The 23851-nt window shown below is 39.5% G+C and overlaps 1 protein-coding gene across 5 annotated transcripts; it reads right to left on the reverse strand.

The window, feature by feature from the left end:
- Nucleotides 1-125: 125 nt before the first annotated feature.
- Nucleotides 126-23851, reverse strand: wnk1a (WNK lysine deficient protein kinase 1a). Of its 5 annotated transcripts, none has more exons than XM_016237629.1 (24): nucleotides 22699-23851; nucleotides 16014-16186; nucleotides 15713-15933; nucleotides 14131-14288; nucleotides 13698-13786; nucleotides 11620-11839; nucleotides 11101-11383; nucleotides 10877-11001; nucleotides 10672-10764; nucleotides 10439-10552; nucleotides 9114-9197; nucleotides 7807-7886; nucleotides 7568-7718; nucleotides 7336-7452; nucleotides 6988-7101; nucleotides 6849-6903; nucleotides 6622-6762; nucleotides 5729-6447; nucleotides 4692-4793; nucleotides 4155-4594; nucleotides 3882-4075; nucleotides 3705-3797; nucleotides 3417-3607; nucleotides 126-1796 (listed from the first exon to the last, which is right to left on the reverse strand). In XM_016237629.1, the coding sequence occupies exons 1-24, from the start codon at nucleotides 23407-23409 to the stop codon at nucleotides 1512-1514; spliced, it is 4953 nt and encodes a 1650-aa protein (XP_016093115.1). In that variant the 5' UTR covers nucleotides 23410-23851; the 3' UTR covers nucleotides 126-1511. The 5 variants fall into 5 exon arrangements, with proteins under 5 accessions (XP_016093115.1, XP_016093116.1, XP_016093114.1 ...); XM_016237630.1 differs by having other exon boundaries at nucleotides 3456-3607; nucleotides 10877-11007; XM_016237628.1 differs by having other exon boundaries at nucleotides 3420-3607; nucleotides 10877-11007.

Consider the following 23851-nt stretch of genomic DNA (forward strand, 5'->3'; position numbering starts at 1 on the left):
GAAAAGCTGCGGGTAAAATTCTGGAAAACACTTTGTAAGAAAAAGCACAATGTAGTGGGAGGAGGAAAAGACCAAAATGTTTTATTAAGCATTTGAATATATATATATATATATATATACACTTATTTTTTAACACAAAACCATAGATAATCAACAAAAGGACCCTGGGTGGAAGCTTTTTGAAAGAAAACATCAGCAGCAATTTTTGACCCCACAAATTTAATGCTGTTTTTTATGGGAACATGCGAGTTGTGGATTGTGAAACCATGCAGTTTTCAGAATTTCAGTTATGTGACGGGATCTGTGATTAGTGGTATTTTAACGGTCTAAATGCGGTTTTGGTCAATTACAAAGGATTCAAATCTGTGCACTCAAGTATCAAAAGTAACAAATAAACCCTCCCTGGTTGGTTAAACCTTTAAACGCTGTGTTTTCTGCATTGCAGTAACATTTACCTTCTCTAGAGAAGTCAAGCAGATAATTTTAGAGGTGACGGGACGCCACTTCCGCAAACGATTGGCACTCAATTTGTGGTATAGAAAAAATGGTTTGGGGGAGTGATTTAACAAACTGGTAATGAGGTGCTGTAGTTTAATACTGTACTTCTATGTTGCTGCAGTCAAATGCACCATATTAAATCTTTTCACCACAAAGACCAAGTATTTAATTTACTACAGCAAGGGCTTTGATGGTTGTGTGACATTTTAAAGATGGGGAAGACATAATCCTGTGGTGTAAGGCTAGCTTAATTCAAATTGAAAGCAACATGTGATTGAATGAAGAAATGTGCTTTCATACAGGATGCTCACTCTCAAATTAAGTCTTCTATCCACTTACATGGGTTTGGATAGGGAGTAGTGGTGAATGTCTATATAAGATACACTATTATTGTAAGCTCATCATAAATGATAAAAAAAAGTCACAAATTAACAATGCTATGAAATACGTACAAGTACGAAGAGCTATAAAACCCTGCTTAAATCTCCCTCAATTGCACATTCTCTTCCTTTCATTTCAAAGCCCAACTTAAGCAAATTAGGACAGAAGTCCCCCAATACTTCTCTAAAATGTCATTACTCCTAACATTCCTTCCTTCCTACCTTCTTTATCCGTCTTCCAACAATCTAGACTCGTATGTAGGATACACTCGTTCAGGGTTGTGGTCTTCTCTTTCCATTCATCCACTATTGTGTAGGTAAACTGCAACACAATCACTGTATTTCACTGCCTGACTTTATTACAATAAGGATGGTATCCATACTATAAGGCTATATATCTGATGTTTAAGACAACTTAAACCAGTTTAACCCTTCCTGTGCCTCTTTATCAAATGTACACATTCATCTCAGTCTTTAAATAGCAGATTCGAATAACCCGAGTCACATTATATGGACCTGAAAGTCTTTCCAATGTAAACTGTCGGATAAAACACGTCCATGTAAAGGACTAGGTCCGATAATCTCAACCCCACGAGGCACAGCTTTTCCCTTCCTTGAACCAACCCTGCTGTTTCAGCTCGCCTGAGTGGTGCGTAGATTGGTTGACCCGCAGCTGTTTCCAGACTGGTGAGCTCCTGAGGGTATGAGCAAGCCCTGCTGTAGTCCTGCGGGGGGAGCGGTGGATGACAGTGGGCTTGTCTGAGCCCACTGGGGCATGCTATAGGTGGGGCAGGTGTAGCCAAACTGCTGATTGGGCACACACAGTGAACCCTTCCGCCCGGCTGAAGGGTTGACGGTGGCTGGCATGTGGCCACCCATGGAACAAAGCTGACCTGGTGCAGAGTATTTACGTGGCATCTGAGGAAGAAGACAGTTGGCTTTGATTAGTACTTGTAAACACATAAATCTTGATTGGTCAATATAATGTTATAGCCATGCTGAATAACACTATAATGTACTGAGCTACTTTGTGTATCACTGTGCAGGCCCACTGTTAAAGTTGCAATGAAACAGAAATAGCGACAGATCTTTTTTTCTGTACTGTCACCCATATGATTGCATTATAGAAAAAGAAAAATAGTATAGGGCAGAGACTTGGTTTAACTCATTGCACTTAAAAATGAATGCGAGCTTGAAGTCGATAGTGGAGGGGCAGGGTTTAAACAAACTGAATGATTGAAGGCAGGCACAGGTCACCAGATTGAGTTCAAGTAATACTGATTTCATTTTTTTTGTTAGAACATTTGCATTCATGAATCATTCACAATACACATTATAATAAGCATTTACAAAAATGACAATTCTCATTTCATGCCAGCTTTAACATTGGTGGATTTATGTAAAAGACTAAAGCTCTGTACCAAAACCTGCCGAGGTCCGACTCCCAGATGATTTCAATAAAGTGTGACATTAGCATATTGCTAAACTAACAGCAAGATACTCTAATAAGCATAATGTCCAACACACTCAAAATTTGGGGTAAAATACGTTTTTGAAACTACATTAACCAGGTTTCCATCCAAAGTTGCAAATTTAATTGTTTAATGTTGCATAAAATATTTGCGAATAAGCACCGTATCCATCTGACAAGTCAAAGAAAACAAAATCATCACTTCTTGATAAACTGGCCCTAAATATCACAAAGAAAAGTGGGAGAAGCCACTGAATATAATAATTTTCATATAGGCTACAATAAACGCCTCAGAGCAAACAGCCGAAACATAATTATATATAATAAATGACTTGTGTCTCAGAGCGAGCAGACGAAACAATGAATGCAGGCATTGTTTCCGTGGATGCCTGCTGTTTGGAAACGCAGTCGTGTAACGGTTCTGGGAGGCAATAATACAGAAATACTTTGACGACAGACTTTGCTCGGGCATTTCAGAATGACCATAACATTTCAGATGCTGTGCAACAAGATCGGTCTGCTGGTTAGTCAGGTTATGCCATCCCATTGCGCAAAGTCACATTACTTTTTTGATGCGCATGGAGGAATTTATTCGGCAAATGCTTTTCCATCTCTCATTATTCGCATTAACCCTTTATCGCACAAGACAAAAAACACCTCAAGCAAGTGTAAAAACTGTTTTGCAAATTAAAGGATTTTTTTTTCTCTTATTGAAATTTGGCATTTCCATCACGTGTTTCTGATGCAATACTTCAAAATGCGCATTAAAACAGGGTGATTGAAACAGCTACTGTCTGCAATATTAGATTTTTTTTTTTATGTATTATAGTCTAAAATATATATTTTATTTGAAAACAAAATGTAATTATATTACACAAAAAAAAAAAAAGTAAAATAAACATTCTATTCCAAAACCACTTGACCATGTTACAATTCTAAGCAAAAAGATGGCATGCATTTGTTTTATTGTTTTATAAAAGGCAATTACAGCCTTACTATCTCGCATCCTCTGATAATCTACATCTAAATTAAGTGTAGTTTTTCTGGCATAGTAAGAGTTAACGTACATCATGTGTTTGCGCATTCTTTTTGGAGCCTTTCTTGACCTGTGGCATCTTGTTCTTGGCATCCCTGGCCCAGTTATCAACCAGCTGATGGAGGTCAGCTGTGAATGTGCCCTTGTGTGGTAGATTAGCAGCAGGTGCTTGGTCCTGGTCATGGCTCTGTCCGTTCTCTTCTCTCACTGGACTTGTGGTACCTGTATGCCACAATTAATATTCACCGATTAGAAAAACTTGAGCATTTTGAGAAAACAAAGAAAACAAATTCTCTAAATAAAATGGTGAAAGTCCTACCTTGCACATGAACGTTTAAGCCTGGTATGGTTTCAGTCTTTCCAGTGGCTGACTGATTGACTGAACTTCCACTCTGTACAGCTTTTTTGTTCCCTAGACAAAACCAAACTACATTTATCATGCCAATTTTTCACAAGCTCATGTTACAGTTGGATGTAAATCACTAAGCCCTGATACCTTGTTGAAAAGAACCAGTACCACTACCACTTCTTGACCTGGTCCCCTTGCCCTTAGTGGGTCTCCTTCTGCCTGCTGCAATGGCCACGGTTGGAGGGATCACCACAGAGGGCGGCATTTTGCCCAGACGTGTATAGAGTTCCTCAATTTCCTCCTTCTGTTTGTTCTGTAATACCTGGATCTCACCCATATGTCTGCAAAAAAAATTTAAGTTCAATTGGTGATCACAAGACACACAGTTATCATTAATGAGCTCACAGAAAACACAAGTACCTCTCCCTGAGCTTGTTCATCTCTCGTTTAAAGCCCTCATCTTCTGGTTCCGAGTCGTTGTCACTGCTGAGGTAGTGATTGGTGATGGACACACTGGAAGGGGTCATTTTAGACTCTATAGCGGAGTCTGGTCCCTCAGCAGAGCTTATGGAGGAGCTCTTTCCTTCTGCTGGAGTCACGAAGTAGCGGCCCACTTTGATGTCAGTGCTAGATGTCACCTGAAAGCGGCCAACTGTAGTGGTAGATGGTACGGGTTCAGGGCTGACCCTGGGAGGGGTCTGAGATTTATGAACAGTGTTTTCAGGGCTAGAGAGAGATGATGGTGATGATGAGGAAAAGGATGATGATGATGATGCTGAAGATGGGGTGATGGAGGAAGATGAGACTATGACTGCTGGATCTTGAGCAGTGCCTGGGTCTTGATCACTGGCCACAGAAACCTGAAATGGAGAACGAGGATGTACATGAACTTGCTGTACAAATCTTTCAGGCATAAAATCCGATGCCTAGTGCACACTGAGAAGTATATTAAGCCACCTGAAATCGGCCAAGTTTGAAAGCTTTCTCGGGTGGTGATGTTGCTGGCTCTTTCTCCTCAGCGATGGTCTGTCCATCTGGTTGAGTTACAGATACAGAGGTCTGTAAAAGAAAATGTGTGTATAAATATAAATGAGTGTAAAATACTATGTACCATTTTAAAAGGTCAAAGACAAATAAAGACTGTCTACAGTAAAGAAAAGGAATTAAAAAATCTAGTTAAAAATACATGCGCCAAGATTTAAAAAATGTACTCTTTGTATTCAAAATAGTTTAATTAATTTTTGAAACACTTTTATATAATTTTTAAGAGATGTTTACATTTAATGACACTAAAAATGTAATGTAGCATAACCAGCAAGTAAAAAGTTGCAACGTATTTTCCTTGCATTTAGAATACATGCAAATATTTACACATCTTAATCTTTTATTTTATTCATTTATTCTCACTACATGACATTCAACCTGTCATAAAAAGGTTAAATTATGTAATATTTTAACACTTGACTTACTGTCATGAGAGTCTGCAGATATACATTTTTACCTTGCATGTCTTCTTTTTTTAAATATTCATAAGCAGTTTTGTTTACAACAAAAATTATATATAATTTTTATTAAAATGTTAAAAACATCATAGAAGAGGCGTATTGAAGTCATGTATGAATCAGTGTAATTTTAGTACTATATATACACTATTATAGTATTTATAACAGTTTGTTTTGTATTTTAGTTTTAGTATAGGTTTTAATAATTTTATTATGTGCTTTTGTCATTTTATTATATTTCAATGTAGCTTTATTTTTCATTTAAAATAAAGCTACATTTCTAATTTTCTTTTAGTATTTTATTTCAGCTTTATTTTTATGAATAGTTTAATATTAAATTCGATTTTTATTATAGTTTAATATAAAAAATAAAATAACAGGTATGAATGCCAATTTGAATAAATTTATTAATTTAGACCAAAGAAAATTGAGCATCATGTCATCCAAATACCAACATAGACACTAAATCAGCAAGTTAGCAACTTCCCCCACCTGTGGCCTTTGTGGGGACGGATCTGCAGATGGTGTCTGGGCATAGCTTGTAGGTGTCACAATAGAGGCAAAAGCACCAGGTGCAAAGTTCCCACTGGAACTGAGAGACAAACTGGTAGGCGTCGCACCGGAGACAAAACCAGGAGTGTTAGTGCTGATAGTGTTGGGTGGAGAGGATGTAGACGTCTCTCCAGATCCATCAGGTTGGTTGGAGGAGCTCTGGGAGGAGTCCTTGAAAAGGGAACGCAGCTTCTGATCTAAAGCATGAATGTCTTCAATTCCAGGCGGCTTCCCCTGTGCATCACTCTCACCATCTCCTGTTGCAGATGGTTGCGTCACAGGGACAGAGGAGGGGCCGAATTGCACCTGTTGGATGCCGGCTTGAGCTTGATCCAAGCCATTGCTCTCGGCCACAACATTTTGAGGAGTTTGGGAATTGGTGGGAATTGACAGCCGACGTGGAGCTGGTGATTCAGTTGGGGCTGGAGAAGGAGACATCCTCCCTGTTCTGGTTTGCTGAGTGGCAGATGGTGTAGGAGTGGTTACTTGAGTGGTGACTGCTGTCAGAGTTGCAGTGGTTGCTGGGACAGGGCTCTGGTATTGAGAAGTCTCTGGGGCAAGACCTCCAGGTGTGGGTGGTACTACAGAAATCTGGGCTGAGCCAGGTGCAAAGCTAGCTTGGTCCTGCTGAACACTGCTGGCTGGTGTGGGATCAGATGCTGGAAGTGAGAATACATGGAATCATTCTTAATATTGGTTGGTTGTATTTAAATGTATTGTCATATCAGCTTCATTGGCTATTACGTGGCAAATACAAATTAAACATTACACAACATATCAAATACTTGATATACACGTTTAAGCACTTTTATTTGAGGATGTGTAAATCAGACCTGGTGTAGAGTCTTCAAATGATGTGTTTGCAGAAGGAGGTCCAAAAAACGGCTCACAAAGTCTTGCTTCAGGCACTGGGCTAACTATGAAGCGCCGGCCTGCTGAATGTACAACCTGTGCTGCTACGCTAGGTGGCACACCTGTTACATGCAATATATGTCAAATGAGACCGGTTGCAAGACAGGGGTGGATAAAATGTAAGAACATCACCACAAAGTACACTTACCAGGCACACTGGATGTTGAAATTTCAGGTACTTGCTGGCCCAAATTAATGCTCACCTGAAGTAATGGGAAAATTTCATTTGTAGTCTTCAAATAATTTCTCACAGTTGTTCTTATGGTCTGAAAAATCATCAAACATACCTGATTTTGGCTATTTTTCTGAGCTTTTCCTTTCTGATCTGCCATCTGAATGACATCTCGAACCTGCTCTATGAAGGATTCCCGCTCGCTCTCCAAGATAAAATTACTTTTGATCTTGAAACGAAGTTACACACACACACACACACGTTACAATCAAATTTTATGAAATATTTTAAGAAGTTAAACATCCTGGATATTGAGAGCCAAAATGTTAATGCATAAAATGCTAAATGCAAAAAACAAACAAACAACCAATACATACTTTAATAAATATCATTATAATTTCAAATGAAGAAGTCTCTGGCAATCAATCCACTGAAAAAAGGTGAAAGTAAGAGAAAGGTTTACCATAATTTCAGCAATTTCTACAGGATTATCTCCATCCAAATCAAACTTGAATGTGACCATTTTCCTGTTATGGGTTTCCAGCTGACATTCAGCGACTCGGTCCCCAATATTAGAAATCTACAAAAACAAACAGATCAATAACCCCACACTGTTATTATAGTAAACTATACACCAAAATGTAACGTGATGCCATTATTAAAAACAAATCAAATTAGATTTGAGCATAACTTACATTCAGTACATTGAGCTTGAGCTTGGCCTTGGGCATCTTTTCGTGGCGTGAACGGCTGCGTACAGAGCGGCTCTGGGGTCGTTTCATAGAGCGCCCGTCATGCCTGCCCTCGTTCCCATCGCTCAGACCAGAAGCAGCATCGGAATGCCCACTGAGGGCACCAAAAACATCAGTAGTTCAACTTCTCTCTTCTGGAATGTCAATGTTAATAAACATGAATTATAAAAAAGATGTTTCACCTTTCTGTGGAGGCTGGAACTAGAGATGTTTGAGGTTGTGACTGCTCTACTGGCTGCGGTTGGGACACGGTCAGTGGTGCCTGTAATAGAGAATTGATTTAGAATTTTAGAATGCCATTGACTCCAAATCACAAGCATTCATAATAGGGCTGTCAAATAAAAATTCTAATATTTATAATTTAAAATAAAAAACGTTGCATTCGAATTTTTTTGTGTGCATCAGGCAGCCTTAACAGTGGTGTACGAAATGCAATGACGATGTAAGTGTTGTTGCTTTTTAATGTTTTTGTTAGCCTATCCCAGTTAGATGCAGCGCTCCCATGTTGTTCATTCAAAATATTGCGAGAAAAGAGAACATCAATGCGGAGATCTTGATTACGTCAAAACTGAAACGGGGCCGATCACACAGAACGCATATTTTGCGCATTTATCACCGTTGCACTCGCGTCTCGCACAAGAGAGCTGCATGTTTAGAAAGCCATGTAAAATTAATGTTAGTTTAACTTTTAAAAAATGTCTCGAGACATTATGGCTGTTTTTTTTCCATCCCACTGCATCATGTTTTTAAATGAAAAAAGTACTGTGTGATTGGCTTTCGTATCTTTGTAATAAACTATGCATACATGATGCTATTTTGTTTATAATTGTTTAAGCAAACAAACATTATGCAAATTTTCACAGATAGCCATGTTATTTTATTGCTTTACTAAACCATATTTTGCTCGATGCCCCCTCTTGTGGCGTCAGGTTTTTTGCCCCTAACTAAAATTATGCCTTTTAAATTCGAATATAGATAATTCATAACACACAATCACAGGGAGGCATTGTTGTAAACTGATGCAATGTGGATGCAATCTGAAGCTGAAAATTCAGCTTCGCCATTACAGGAACAACACAGGAAATACATTTTAAAAAGAATCAAATATAAAGAGTTATTTTAAATTGTAATAATTATTCAGATTTTATGGTATTTTTAATAAAATAAAATACAGACATAAAACAGCCAAAAACATTTTTAAAAATAATACCGACCCCAAATATTTGAACAGTAGAGTACATTAAATTACTGACATTTTCAACATTTACTCAAACTTCACTGAAAACTAAGCATCTACCAACACACTTGTCAACTAATGTTTTTTTGTTTAGCATTATAAATACATTTGAAAAAATATTGTGTAAAAACTATATTTTTAAATGCACATTATATGTAAAAGCTTTATATCAGTCATCTGCACTGTAGATATTATTATCAGCACTAAAAAAAACGCTAATTCACACACCACAGTGTTAGGCACGACTAGTACCTGACAGGCCTGATACAGAAAATAGAGCTGTTCAGCATTTGGAGGTGGTGAGAAAACAGGAGGACTGAGTTGACATGCCCATATCTGACAAGCATGTAAGAGCAGCCAGCATGCAAGAAAAGGATGGAGAAGCAAAGAACAGTAGCATTAATGTATGAACTGCCAAGAAGTTGGATGTTGTGCGCAAAGCAAGCACACACAACATTCATTAAAGGGGTCATATGATGCAATTTCAATTTTTCTTTTCCGTTTGGAGTGTTACAAGCTCTTGGTGCATAAAGAAGATCTGTAAGGTTGCAAAGACTAAAGTCTCAAATCCAAAGAGATACTCTTTATAAAAGTTAAGAGTTAACCACGCCTACCTAAAACGCCTCGTTCTAACACGCCCCCCACATACCTACGTCACGATCTGGGAAGGTTTGCATAACGCCGCCCAAATATTCACGCAAAGAAAGAAGGCGTAACTTTTAGTCTCGCTGTAGTTTTGTTGACGCTGCAGCCATGTTGTGAAGATGCTGTGTGCTTCGTTGTGAAAGCGAAACTACTTTGTTTGGTCTTCCAAAAGAGGACGATATCTGCTTCGTCATGCCTAGAGCTGATCTGTGCTGGTCGCTGAGGGAATACATCAACTTTCACCGTGGACAAAGCGGAGTCCAGCCCGCCTCAGCTCACTCTATCCCGGCCTCAGCACACGCTAAGCCGGGGCTTCCCCTTACGGTAGGCCGCTGTGTTTTTCGTTGCCACTGATGATTCAAACGCGAGTTTTGGGCAGTAGAGTAGCACTTGTTGTTTGTCATTTCTCCGATCACAAATGCAGACAGAGTTTTGTGTTTACGCGGTGTGATGCAATGCAACGCAACACGTAAAAAGACAGTATAAGTCATTATAATCAGTAATTGTGTTCCCACTGGATGCAACAAATGCCTCGTTTGTAATGGGTTTTAATGTTTATGTCTCGTCGCTCCGGCCGGACACGGCATCAACACTATGTGAGGGGCGTAACATTTCCGTCTCACGCTTGAGGTATTCGGCCAATCACAACGCACTGGATAGCTGGCCAATCACAGCATACCTCGCTTTTTCAGACGGATGAGCTTTGTAAAAATCGTCGCGTTTCAAAAAGGCGGGGTATAGAGGAGACACAATAATGTACAGTATGTGGAAAATAATGTGTTTTTTGAACTTTAAACCGCATAAACACATTTCATTACACCAAATACACAAAATAATGTTCTTTTTAGCAGCATCATATGACCCCTTTAATCAACATGCAGGCCAATGGAAGTTGTAAGATCAGCCACCAGAGGGCACCTTTCATACTGTACCTGTAAGATTTGAGGGCCTGGAGGGGGGGCGCTGCCATCTTGAGGTGGCTGATGGTACTGCAAGGGGACGGTAGGTTGAACAGCAGAGGGCAGAGCGGCGGCCTGACCCATCACCTAAGAGGGGAGCATATGTATACTCTTGTTTATGTTTAACTCTGGTTTAGGTTTAACAGACAACAGATATATAGAGCAAGATGTTTTTGTCTTCATGTTATGGATCACATGAAGTGTACCTGGGGTGTGGCCACAGTTCCAGTCTGAGCAGTGGGACCCGGGGTCAAAGTACTGCTCGGCTGCTGCAGAGGGGCCTGGGCTGGGTGCTGGGACTGTTGAGGAGAAGCAATTTAGTGGAGAAAGCAAAGAAACACATTTTTCCCTTCAGATTAACAGGTCTAGCTCTGAAAACCAGGACAGGTAACAAAATACAAAGGAAATGACCATGCTTTGTGGATGGGTCATGGTGTGCTGTGGCTGTGGATCAGGCTGCACGGTGCTGAAAGATGTGCCTGGCTGGGCAGAGTGAGTCTCAGGGACAGACGCTGAACCTTGAGGGTCCACAAAACCTACAGCTGTGAGACAATAAGACTTTCAGAGCATTTTCCCATACAAACACATTTGACATTTTTTGGTATCTTATTAGAGCAAAACGATTCATCACTAACTAGAAGCAGAGGCCCCAGGCTGCTGCAGTTGCTGGTGCTGGTCTGCTTCATGTTCTTCAGACTCCATAATGACCGAGGCCAGAGCGGGACCCGGGGGCTTGGCTGTGGTGTCGCTATGCGGACCAAGCTGCGAGGGGTCATTCTCCTGCACCATCTTCCTCTTTTCTTGTTCCTCTCTCACAAGTTTTCTCTGCTCTCTCTTACGGGAGATCAGGGACACTCTGTCCTTTATGGCCTTTGCAATGGTCTTGTGGTCACCCTCACAAACATAGCCCGAATCGACCTTGAAGAAAAAGATTACTCAAAATGTAACTTCAAAGACAATGACAGGTCAATATTATAAGAAGGCCAGGGGGAATTCTGCAGACTTTCAGGGGTTTTTATTCACTGAAAGACTGCAGAATAACTATATATGGATAATTACATGAAAGGCCAAAAAATTTACCAATTACAGATTCAAACCATCAACCGATTTGAATCTGTAGTTGGGTAACAGAACAGAAATCCAAGTATCTTTACCATTTCTTGGGCAACGTCATCTGGGACGTCTTTATGCAAGTCAAAGGAAAATTCAATGGCTTCATTCTCTTTGTATTTCCCTTTAAGTTTTTTTACATCCTCAATGCGCAGCAACAACTTTATGGACACTAGCTCTCCATCATCCTCCTCAGCCAGCTCTACACGAACCCCAGTTTCCTCCTGGAAAAATGCATGACTTAGGAGGTCCTTGATGCAATACCTAAAAAAAGAGGAAAAAAATTATTTAAGACCTGTACCAATAATTAATAAGAACATATCAATATATTGATTAAAGAAAAGAAATAAACCGAATATTGTGCCCATCTTGTGAATCTATGTACTGAATGTGTTAAATATAATAAACATTTCCTTCCTGTGATGGGGCAACCCAAAGAGAAGCCACAAGGGTTTACTTCCAAATAAATGCCTAACAGCTTATTGTGAAATGACAAGAGTAGACGGCTTATTTTGTAATATAAATACCAATAACAAGCAGATATACAATTGTATGCCTAAAGCAGGACTTTCAATTATAAACAAGCACGAAATACACCAGGTCTTGTATTTTGAAATGTGTAAGCTTTACTACTTCCAGCAGGTCATTAAATATGAAAATATAATGTGCACTCTTATATCATCTAGAACATTATAATATAAACACCATAAAGTAAACCCTGTCATTATCCATTAACAGTCAACTGTTCAGAATAAATGTGCTGTACTCTTTGATGGTGAACTGCTCTGAAACTGAAAGCAATGCACAAAAGTGCTGTTTTTTTACTCTGAAACGTGAAGTACTACTCATAGCTTTTAAGTTTAATAATCATATTAGGCTTTTTATTGCAACTCATGCAATAAACAAGTTCCCACTGACATTTTGGATACTTTTTTTCATTCCCAAATTTTAAAAACTCTTACAATGACACTGTGTCCTAACTACATGCGCCGCGACAAAGGCTATTTTTTCCATGTTAATCTGAGTTTTTGTCCTAACTAGCCACGATGGCAACACGCGAAATTTCTATTTTAGAAACGGTTTCCATTTCAGTCACGTCGCAGCTGGAACAACAACATACAAAATATATGACAGTGATAATCTCAGGTACTGATTGTGTGCTTTATCCAAAGTTAAATGTGTCTAATGTGAGTTTGAATGTCATATTGGGTGGCATTTATAGCCATACTGAAAGCAACAACAGATAGTTTACCTTAGATCTTGAAAATAAATAAAAGCAAAAATGTACGTTAAAACTGTGAACTCACTGCGAACCAACAAGCGTATTCCATAACAAAGATGGTATCAGTCACACAGTATGTACATGTAATGATGTTAAAAAGGTTTAATATTTATGAATTAGACTATAAACTTATTTCGTTGTGAGTGCAGAGTTCTTCCAGATAGAGCCCGCCCACACACGCTTCTGATTGGCTGTGATATTTGATTGATTCTGTCACATCACGGTGTTGCGTCAAGTGTGGACACCCAAATGGCTTGTTGCTGGAATCTTGTCACGTCGCGTGTAGTTAGGACATGATGTGAGTCTGTTTTACTGGTTTACATATAAACTGATAATATGGCAATGTTTTGAAAAATCATTTTATTCCTCAGTAGTGACATCAAAACATAATCATTTGTTTATCTGACTCGGGAGTATTTCATGTTAAATAAAGTATCCAAAATGTCAGTGGGAACTTGTTCAAACTCATTCTCCTCTCATTCTGATGTAACCACATAACCACATGCATTGCTGGCTTAAGCCAGGTTAAGAACGTGCATGTAAAAGACATTGCAGATATTTTATGACCTTACATGTGATAAAACTGGATTAAAGACATTTTTCAATAATTGTGTGGTAATAACATAGCTCTCAAAATCAGACACTGGTTTTCATATGACACACATGAAAATGAGGATTGAAGTACAGCCTGTTCAATATTATACTGTGATGTAACTAATGAAACACTAAAAATACCTTACCACAAATTTCCAGTGGACAAGAAAGAAAAACAGGTTGTGAAAACTAGACCTTATGACAATACGACAACTGAACTCTCATGCTTGGTAAATGTCAGCCCACCTCTCGTCTTTATTCTGACGTATGCAACCCTCAATGATCTCCTTCACTTCAGGAATAGCCACTTTGTCAAAACTGCCAGGCTTCACCCCCTGTAAACACAGCACAGGAAACAATCAAATCACTGGCATAGAAAGCAGAGATGGCTTTAACTTGGGGCTGGATTTTCTCAAAAATACTACATTTTGAATTAAGTCTAAATCTGTCTGATACCATTAGGTTATGTCATGTCAGTACTGGTTTTGTGAGAGGCTTCAGCATTTACTGGTAGAGGTAAAAAACCAACTTACCACTTACCACTTTGTGAGAAAAAAGCAGAAAGGAAACACCCCCACAGAGGGCAAAAAAAGGGGTAAAAAGACTAAAATAGTGCAGCAAACAAAGGGAGGATGAGTGTGCGGGGACACTCTCCTCCGCCGGTGAAGTGTGGACTTACGCTGGTGACTCTGCGATAGATCTGAGCTGCATTTTGACACTCGGAGTACGGATACTCAGAAGTAGCCATCTCCAGCATACACATCCCAAAGGCATACACATCCACCGATTCGTCATACTTCTCCTCATACATCTCAGGCGCCATGAACTCAGGGGTACCTTAAATTAAAAGAATGGTTCAGAACTCTCTCAGTACCCTATTACACCCTCTCAGTGAAGAGGTGAGATGATGATGCTGTCGCTGAAGACTGCTTGGGCACAACCTGCGAGAAAAGAGAGAGGTAGAGGGAAGAAGAGCAAAAAGGGGATAGAAAGTGTAAAAAAAAAAAAAAAAAAAAAAAAGAGGAAGGGGAAACTGCACTCAGTTAGACTGCAATGATAAGAAGCCCAAGTTTCTCCGTGTAAGACCTTCAAGGGCAGGACTGTGTATGAGAAAAATCAAACTAGTGCACAGCACTCACTCGAAGGCCTGGACTGACCACGTGATTTTAAACAATACAGAATAAATTTAAGAAATCAACATATTTGTTGTTGTTAGCCCAAACAGCAAGTTTAAAACAAGTCCGTGGTCAGAGGGCCCGATGCTTTACCACAAGACCAAACCGAAACACTAGCTATGGAAAAACAAACCTTTCAAAAAGTCCTACCTTTGGGTTAACCTGTGAAGAGAAAAGGTTGAGCAATTCAAATATTTTACACTCCATAGCTTACTGAAAAGTGATGTTCTGTGCACCAGGAGAACTAGTAACCAAGTTACCCTTTGACAAAGGTCTCACACAGACAAACTTCCCATATTGATAATGATTCAGACTGATATGTGTCACATAATACTGGTGGACTTACCAGGCTCATTTCTGCGTACTTACTGTTTGTACTGCAGTACACTAAATAATCCTTAAAGTAGAATAAGGGGAGACCTGAAATTAGAGCCTAAGGCTTTCAAAACAAAACAAAAAAAACACACAAAGATCTTAAAGCTAAAAGTATGAGGGAGATGAGCAGAGAGTTTAAGGCTTTGAGCTCCAGACACTGACACACTGAAAGAAAACAAGCATTTCCTTGTGGGGGGAAAAATGAACAGATTCATTAGCATCATCATTAAATCATGGTTGACTGAAGAAACAGACCACAAATTTCCGAACCAGAGCAAAAGATCACTCACGGTACCTGCCAGCCCAGGGCTCAGCTCTAGCTCTAGTGTTATCCCAAGATCAGATCAGGTTTCCCTGCAGACGAGTCACAAAATACCTACAACCGCTCCACAACTACTTACTCTGTCTGTAGGTACCTGAAATTGTGGCAGAAGAAAAGACAAAAACTATGTTTGAACTAAAGGAGGGTGTCAAGAGACATCTTCCATAAAGCGGGAGCCCTGGTTTGCTGCGGTTCGAGCGCTCAGGGAAATGCTGTGGTCTGCTTTCTCACCACTGTCATTAAAACACGCTTTGAGAAGCAGAAGAAGAAAAGAAACTTGAAAAAGAAACATGGAATGAAAGATTTGCCTTTCCCCCAACCACAAATCGGACAATTCGAATGGATTTCGATTTGGAGGCGATAATGCAGTTGCAAATACTTAGCCGTACCTATGACACTCTTGGCAAAGGAGGTCCTCTTTAGGGTAGCCAGGCCCAAGTCTCCAATCTTGACAGATCCAGTAGGTCCGGTGATGAAGATGTTGTCACACTTGAGGTCCCGGTGGATGATGGGAGGCGACCTGGTATGAAGGAAGTGCAGCCCCTTCAGAATCTGCCGGCACCAGCTGCGCAGGACTTTGATCTTCATCTCCTTAAACCGTTTTAGATACCTACAAGGGCACAGAAAACAAGTCAATCGTAGCAGGTGATAGCTTAAAAAAACCCGACAAGAATAAATAAGAGCACTTACGTCTTGAGTGTCCCAGATGTCATGAGTTCAGTCACCAGGACAATATACTTCCTCCCTTTCAAGGATGACTCCCAGGAGTCGTAGAAGCGTACTATGTTGGGATGCTGAAGACCCTTCAGCATTCCAGCTTCTTCTTTAAAACGCTGCCGCTCTGACTTGGACAACTTGCGATCCTGAAAAATAATTTCATATTTTTGTAAGCATAAAGGTATGGTCACATTAGCAAAATTTCATCAGCAAAGAACCACAGCTCACACAGAAATCACTTTCAAAACAAGCAGCATTCTGTTGGTCAAAGTGGCAAATGTGTAAATAACCGATATAAAGTTGCCTGAGAAAATGTTTCTCTCTTACTTTAAATTCCCAGAGTCCTATTGAAATGACTGGATTTTGGTTGTGAAATTTCACCCATTTTTTAATTTGCCCTGTTTAGAAAACTTCAAAATTTATAAATAAGTGTCAAAGCAGCTGATAAGAGAAGGTACATTTTTTTCTTCATTACTTAAAAGGAGATGCTACATAAAAACTGCAGTGCTTTAACGCGATTTATAGTCACCTTTCTTACAAAACACCCTCATAACCAACTGCTTTCAGCACCTCTGTGAACTCTCTCTTCTTTGAAAAAAAAGTAAGTGTGCTGAACTGTGGTTTCATCAAGGGGGAAATACTGCTGCTTGCAAAAACCTCATTTGCAATCAAAGTAGATGGTGCAGCACTAATAATATCATCTACAATGAAACTACAAAGTGCTTGGCTCAAACCCAATCCAGCAGTGTGACCGTTTTGCAGTCCGTGTCTGACTACAGTTAAAAAATGCACTCATTTCAACAGGCGATTCTTAGTTGACCTACATTTGGTGCTGTCAGCTGCCATTTTTTGGAATGAGAAACATTTAGCCGTGAGTTTGCCTTTGCCAAGCACAGCAGGGATGGCATTCACCCTATGTTAGGGTTAAAACTTTCGTTATTAATCGCTCACATGTGTACAATTAACACCATTTACACAATGCCGAAATTAAGTAAAGCCCTGTAGAAAGCAATTTCAGTGCTGAATGATGTGGGTTGGAGGAAGGGGGACTCTGCTTTGCACCCCACCCTACAACAGACAGCGGTGCACTCTGTGGCCTATGGGACCAGGCCAGCGAAGCGTGGGAGCATTTCCCCAGAGGAGAGGCGGCCCGCACACTGAACTCCAGTATGAGGATAAAGCTCTTGGCATGAATCCGGCTCACGTGTGAGGGCACATACCACTTCAGATGGGAGATAAGGAATTAGGATTAGTGAGAGGATCTGAAACACAAATGACCTGGAAATACGTTTAACAATTCATTTAAAAATGGACAAATGTAGTTTAGGAGGTTGAGATAGAGTGCAACGGTCTTGGAGCTTATAAGGGGCCGCACAGTTAGTTTGGACATTCATACGCTCATCTATCAGTCAGTAATGTTAATCAATGAACACATGGAGGTCACATACTTTGTGAATGTTTGTTGTTAGGGTCCGTGCGGCCTAATTTCCTATTTAAAATGACTATAATGTTACATAAAAGGAATTTAAAAATTAAAGCTATAGACTACCGATCAAGAGTTTGGTAAGATTTTTCAAATGTTTTTGAAAGAAGTGTCTTATGCTCATCAATGCTGCCTTTATATGATTTAAAATACAATTATATTGTGAAAGATTATTACAATTTCTGTTTTAATATATTTTAAAACATAATTCATTCCTGTGATGGCAAAGCCAAATTGCTGCTCAAGAAACTTCTTACTCTTTTTATTATCCGTTGAAAACAGTTGCACTGCATAATTTGTGTTGTGGAAACACATTTTAATTTGATAAATATAAAGTTAAAAAGAACAGGATTTATTTGAAATAGTAGAGACTTTTACAGTGTTAGAAAACTTCTGTTCTTTTTGATCAATTTAATGCATTCTTGTTAAATAAAAGGAAAAAAACCTTACTGATCCCAAACTTCTGAAAGGTACTGTAGATATATTTACTGTAAATGAATGGCTGTACTTAAAGGCACAATATGTAAGATTTTTGTATTAAAATATCCAAAAACCACTAGAACAGTTATATATTTTGCTGACTTGCATACTTACATTATCCCAAATGTTTCGAAGAATGTTTAAATCCAGAGAAATAAGCAATTTTAACTAGTGACACGGACCGTGTCCATAGCGTCATTGTGTCGCCTGCCAATGACGTCATAACCCCTCGATTTCCGGTTTTGTTTTGTAGAAAACATGGAAACACCAAAGACGCTTTAATATGTTGTGTGTTTTAATAAACCGGTGATAACCGCACAGAGTAGCATTATAACAACTTTCAAATGTAACTACTATGATAAAACAGTTCTGCTTTTCCCCACATACGCACGACCGGAAGGAGCGGAAGCGGTCGACTGTGGCATAATAAAAGCTCCGCTGCTTTCGAGCCGTGTGTCACACTCATTCAGTGGCCTCGTTTCGCTTCGACGGCTTTCAGCCTCACCCTGCTTCATTCTACTATGTTAATAAATCATTAGCTCATCTATGAACATAATTTCTGCCCGAGTCCCGTCAGATTGCATTGGCTGTGGGGATGAAGACCACAACTCCCATGATTCTGTTTTAATATATTTTAAAACATAATTCATTCCTGTGATGGCAAAGCCAAATTGCTGCTCAAGAAACTTCTTACTCTTTTTATTATCCGTTGAAAACAGTTGCACTGCATAATTTGTGTTGTGGAAACACATTTTAATTTGATAAATATAAAGTTAAAAAGAACAGGATTTATTTGAAATAGTAGAGACTTTTACAGTGTTAGAAAACTTCTGTTCTTTTTGATCAATTTAATGCATTCTTGTTAAATAAAAGGAAAAAAACCTTACTGATCCCAAACTTCTGAAAGGTACTGTAGATATATTTACTGTAAATGAATGGCTGTACTTAAAGGCACAATATGTAAGATTTTTGTATTAAAATATCCAAAAACCACTAGAACAGTTATATATTTTGCTGACTTGCATACTTACATTATCCCAAATGTTTCGAAGAATGTTTAAATCCAGAGAAATAAGCAATTTTAACTAGTGACACGGACCGTGTCCATAGCGTCATTGTGTCGCCTGCCAATGACGTCATAACCCCTCGATTTCCGGTTTTGTTTTGTAGAAAACATGGAAACACCAAAGACGCTTTAATATGTTGTGTGTTTTAATAAACCGGTGATAACCGCACAGAGTAGCATTATAACAACTTTCAAATGTAACTACTATGATAAAACAGTTCTGCTTTTCCCCACATACGCACGACCGGAAGGAGCGGAAGCGGTCGACTGTGGCATAATAAAAGCTCCGCTGCTTTCGAGCCGTGTGTCACACTCATTCAGTGGCCTCGTTTCGCTTCGACGGCTTTCAGCCTCACCCTGCTTCATTCTACTATGTTAATAAATCATTAGCTCATCTATGAACATAATTTCTGCCCGAGTCCCGTCGGATTGCATCAGCTGTGGGGATGAAGACGACAACTCCCATGATTCCACACTCAGTCACGGCGTCATCAAACTACACCTTTGTCTGTTTATTTTGAATACGCGCCCTCTAGCGGCAAAAATTACATATTGTGCCTTTAAGCGACTGTAACACTTACAGCATTTCCATCCTTCAAGAAGACTATAAACAAAGCTCATGAAATTCTGATGGGAGCACAAAGTCCGGAAGAGTTAACAGTAATGCAAAACTTTTAGCAGGCAAAAATCTAATACATTTTTTACTAAAATTATTTGAAAAAAAAATTAACTTAAATTAAAACATTTAAAATAGTTTATATTATAATATTATCCCAGTACAAATCGTGTCAACAGGGAAAAGAAATATTCAAACAGTTTGAGGTTACTGCAGAAGATTAAATGGATTTACAGGGGTCCGTTAAAGGGATCAAATGCAGGGCGAAAGGCAAATGCAGGACAACTGGAATGAAACTCAAGCAGTTGCTTGAAAGTCACTGATATGCACTCACAACGATGACTCAGTTATCTGGCTAAACCGTATAACCGGAGTATTTAATGTGGTATATCGAGTTGGACGCAGAGGGAACTTCTGTTAAAAAAAAAGAGAAGCATCTGAGATCCATTTTCATTTTCTTTTTATGGTGACCTACATACTGTTTAAATGCGTTTAGCATGTGAGAAAGTAAAGGAGAGAAATGTGGGAGGGGAATATCCCCGAGTTTAGCATAAGGCGCTGGAGACAGATGGCCTTGTGGGGGAGATACACAGGCCCTTCCCTTTTCTGCAGCAGTGTGAACTTGCAGCTTATAACACATACCGTTGTATCACACAAGACAGGCCGGGAGACAGAAAGAGAGACAGCGAGATATGAAATGTGAAAAAAGTAAGGTAAAGAGAAGATGAAAGCTAGAGAGAACGAGAGAAGCTTTTGTTTCAGCCCAGTGTATGAGCTGGCTACGCCTGAGGGCCATGAGCAGAACTGCAGCTCACGTGGTGCTGCCTCATCATCGCTCTGCAAAAGAAGAGGCAGCAGGAGGTGGAGAGCAGCAGTAGCAGAGTCAAGCCTTGGCAAACCAGCTCACCATACTTCACACAGGAGATTACAATTGCTTTGGTGGTTGAACTTGACCGACTTTTGAAATTGCACCTCTATGTGGCACATCGGTACATAAAAAACTTCTTCTACATGATGAAAACAAAATGAAGGAGGTCTCTGAATGCAAACAGACTTCTTAGAAGTGGGCCACACAACTTATGAGCTGGTGATTTTCACTATGTAGTTGGCCAGCATCAGCATGCTCTCTGTGCAAGCACACCTCACAGACATTATTACGCATGCTTTTATCATATCATAAACCAATAAAAGTGGAACGAGTGCAAAATGTTTAAAAGCCCATGTTTCTCACGGTACACTAATTATCAAAAATAAAATTATTAAGAGAAAAAAATGTGAATGGCTGAAGACTAGTTCCGTCTCAAAATAAAACAAAGTACTATAAGAAAATAAATTATGTTTAAAATGTGAAACAGTCACACTATGAAATATACACTACTACTCAACAGTTTGGGGCCAGCAAGATTTGTTTTGAAAGAAATTAATACTTTTATTCAGCAAGGATGCACTAAATTCTAAAGTGACAGACAGGATTTATTTTTCAAATAAATGCTGTTCTTTTGAACTTTCTGTTCATCAAAGAATCCTGAATAAAATGTATGATTGTTTTCACACACACACACAAATAAGCAGCTCAACACTTATAATAATAATAGTAATAAAAAAAAGTTTCTTGAGCACCAAATCAGCATATTAGAATGATTTCTGAGTGTGTGACACTGAAGATTGGAGTAATAGCTGATGAAAATTTTGCTTTGCAGGAATAAATTACATTTAAAAATATATTAAACAGAAAACAGTTACTTCAAACTGTAATCATTTTTCAAAATATTACTGTTTTTAATCAAGTAAATGCAACCTTTGTGAGCACATTTGTGAGATTTCTTTGAAAAACATTTAAAATTTTACCAACCCTAAACTTTAAAACTGTAGTGTTAATTCACAATTGCATGATATAAATGCAATTTCAAAAAATTACGTCACACTGTAAGATCTAAAATGGCAATTTATTATCGTTTTTTTATTCTGGCATGGAAACAGGTTTCCACGGCAATTAGACTGTCTCAAAGTACATCTTAAATAAACACTACCTATGATTTACTGCATATGCCACACATCTTCCAAAACACACCTGGTGGTCTAAAATAACCTAATTAGGAAATTAGGATTTTCTATTCAAGGATGATACTACAATGCCGGGGCTACGGCCAAAGATGACAACAGCTATAAAAACACAGGCCAAATGCCAGATGTGTTAAATGTCAGAGGTGTGTATTGAGACGCTTCAGAGGTGTGACAAAAGGACTAGAAAAAGTGTTTCCTATTTCTATACAGCAAAATTAAACACGAACAATACAAGCTGATGACAGCATCTCTTGAAAAGGTGTAGGTGGGGCATTGAAGTTAAAATCAAACTGACTAGTCATAAGACTGTCATTTAAAGGTGCTATACCGGAAAGGCCTCGAGACAGGGTTGTAGGTTTCAGAGAATGAGATAGTATACTTAAGTCCCAAAGGAGCAGATCAGATAGTGATTTACCACCGTCAGCAGACAAATAAAGAGTGCCAACAATGTCAAGTGCTGCACTTTGTTATCTTAGCTGTCAAAAGCTATGACGTCCTACCCATAAAGCGCAACATTCAGGTTTCGGAAGCAAAAACTCAATTTATTTTCTCCATAGGGAAATTTTATTTAAACTCATAAACCTTTAAAGACTGAACTACTGTCAGTTCAGATTGTTAAACGACAGTATGCTTTTGTTGAAGCCATCTGTTCACATTATTTCAACTTTTCATTTTACTGGTGAAAAATGAAATGACCCATGATGCTGTACAGAATGAAGCACCTCAAATGAAATGGTGCAATCAAGTCCTGCTATGCTGTCAAAATGTGTGTGCAGTTTTTTCCTCAATGAAGTTATCAATTACATAGTTTTATGCCTTTGTCTATTGGTCCAATTTTTAAATACTTTTTTGCTTCAAATAAAAGTTAATATGTTACTGGTTGGCTTGGTTCCTGGCCTCTAATGCGTTAACAAAGACTGAAAAAGTTACAAAAATATAAGAAACGTACCTGCAACTCGCACCATGCCACCTCCACTGTGGTTTCAGTATCCAGACCCTTGTAGACTGTCTTAAAAGAGCCACGTCCAATCTCAATGTCGAACTTCAAGAAGCGGCCATCTGGCGACGTCCCGACTGCGTTTGTCTCAACTTCCTCATTGTCTTCCAGCTCTGCCTTCGCATCCCGCAAATCTGCCTTAGCTCGTGCCTTGTCTTTACCTTCTTCATCCTCCTCTTTCTCATCCTCTCGTTTTGCATCAGCACTATCTCCAGACTTCAACTCTGCAACCAAACGTGGTGCTTCTACGGCGAGAAGACGTGTGGTATTCGCAATCAACACCGGTGTTGACTCTACAGCTGTTTTGACACCGTCACCCTCCTCTTCTGTTGCAACCAACCCTTCAGATTGTGTGGCCACTGAAGCAGCTTTGGTTTCCAAGGCAGGAGGTTCACAAACAAGAGCGTGGGAGTCCGTTGAGATGGTTAGGATTGCGTTCTTGCTGGGCAGCTCCAGCGCCGTAGCATTGGAGTCGTTGATGACGCTGCGACGGAAGAAACGGTGGTGCTCTGCCTTCAGCAGTTCTCGCTCCATGGTGTGGTGGCGACGGCGGACCTCGACACCGAGACGCTCACCCACCAGCGTGTCTGAGCTGGAGCCACTGATGTTCTTCGAAGGGGGGGAAAGGAACTTGACCATATTGTCATTGAGATTTTCTGACATTTCTCCACTGAGTGGAGCAGGAAGTCGGGTCAAATCTTATATGCTATCCATACATGGAAAAAAAAGCAGTATAAATGTGAGACAACGAGAAGAGGTTGCTTCAAACCAAGTAAAAACTTGCCAAACCTCTCTCCTCTCAAAACAGTAGTTCAGATAAAGTCAATACTCTTGCAAACTAAGGTGTTGGAGAGGAGCACAGGAAGTGCTTGGTGATAAAAGTAATGCAGGATCCATGCACAGATCAAAATACGTTGTTGATGATGACGACAAAAAGGAGACTTCACATCCAGCTCATCCATCCTGTGTAAAACTGCGGGGTGTATTCAATCCACATAGGGGGTTTCCTGAGGGGGCAGGGCAGTAGCCTGCTGATAAATGTAATAATCACTTTCAACTCCGAGGTCGTGCCAGAGCACAAAGTTTAACGGTTGCGTCTGATTCA

The sequence above is a fragment of the Sinocyclocheilus grahami genome, unplaced genomic scaffold, assembly GCF_001515645.1.
Source record: "Sinocyclocheilus grahami isolate Dianchi unplaced genomic scaffold, SAMN03320097.WGS_v1.1 scaffold520.1, whole genome shotgun sequence".
NCBI lineage: Eukaryota > Metazoa > Chordata > Actinopteri > Cypriniformes > Cyprinidae > Sinocyclocheilus > Sinocyclocheilus grahami.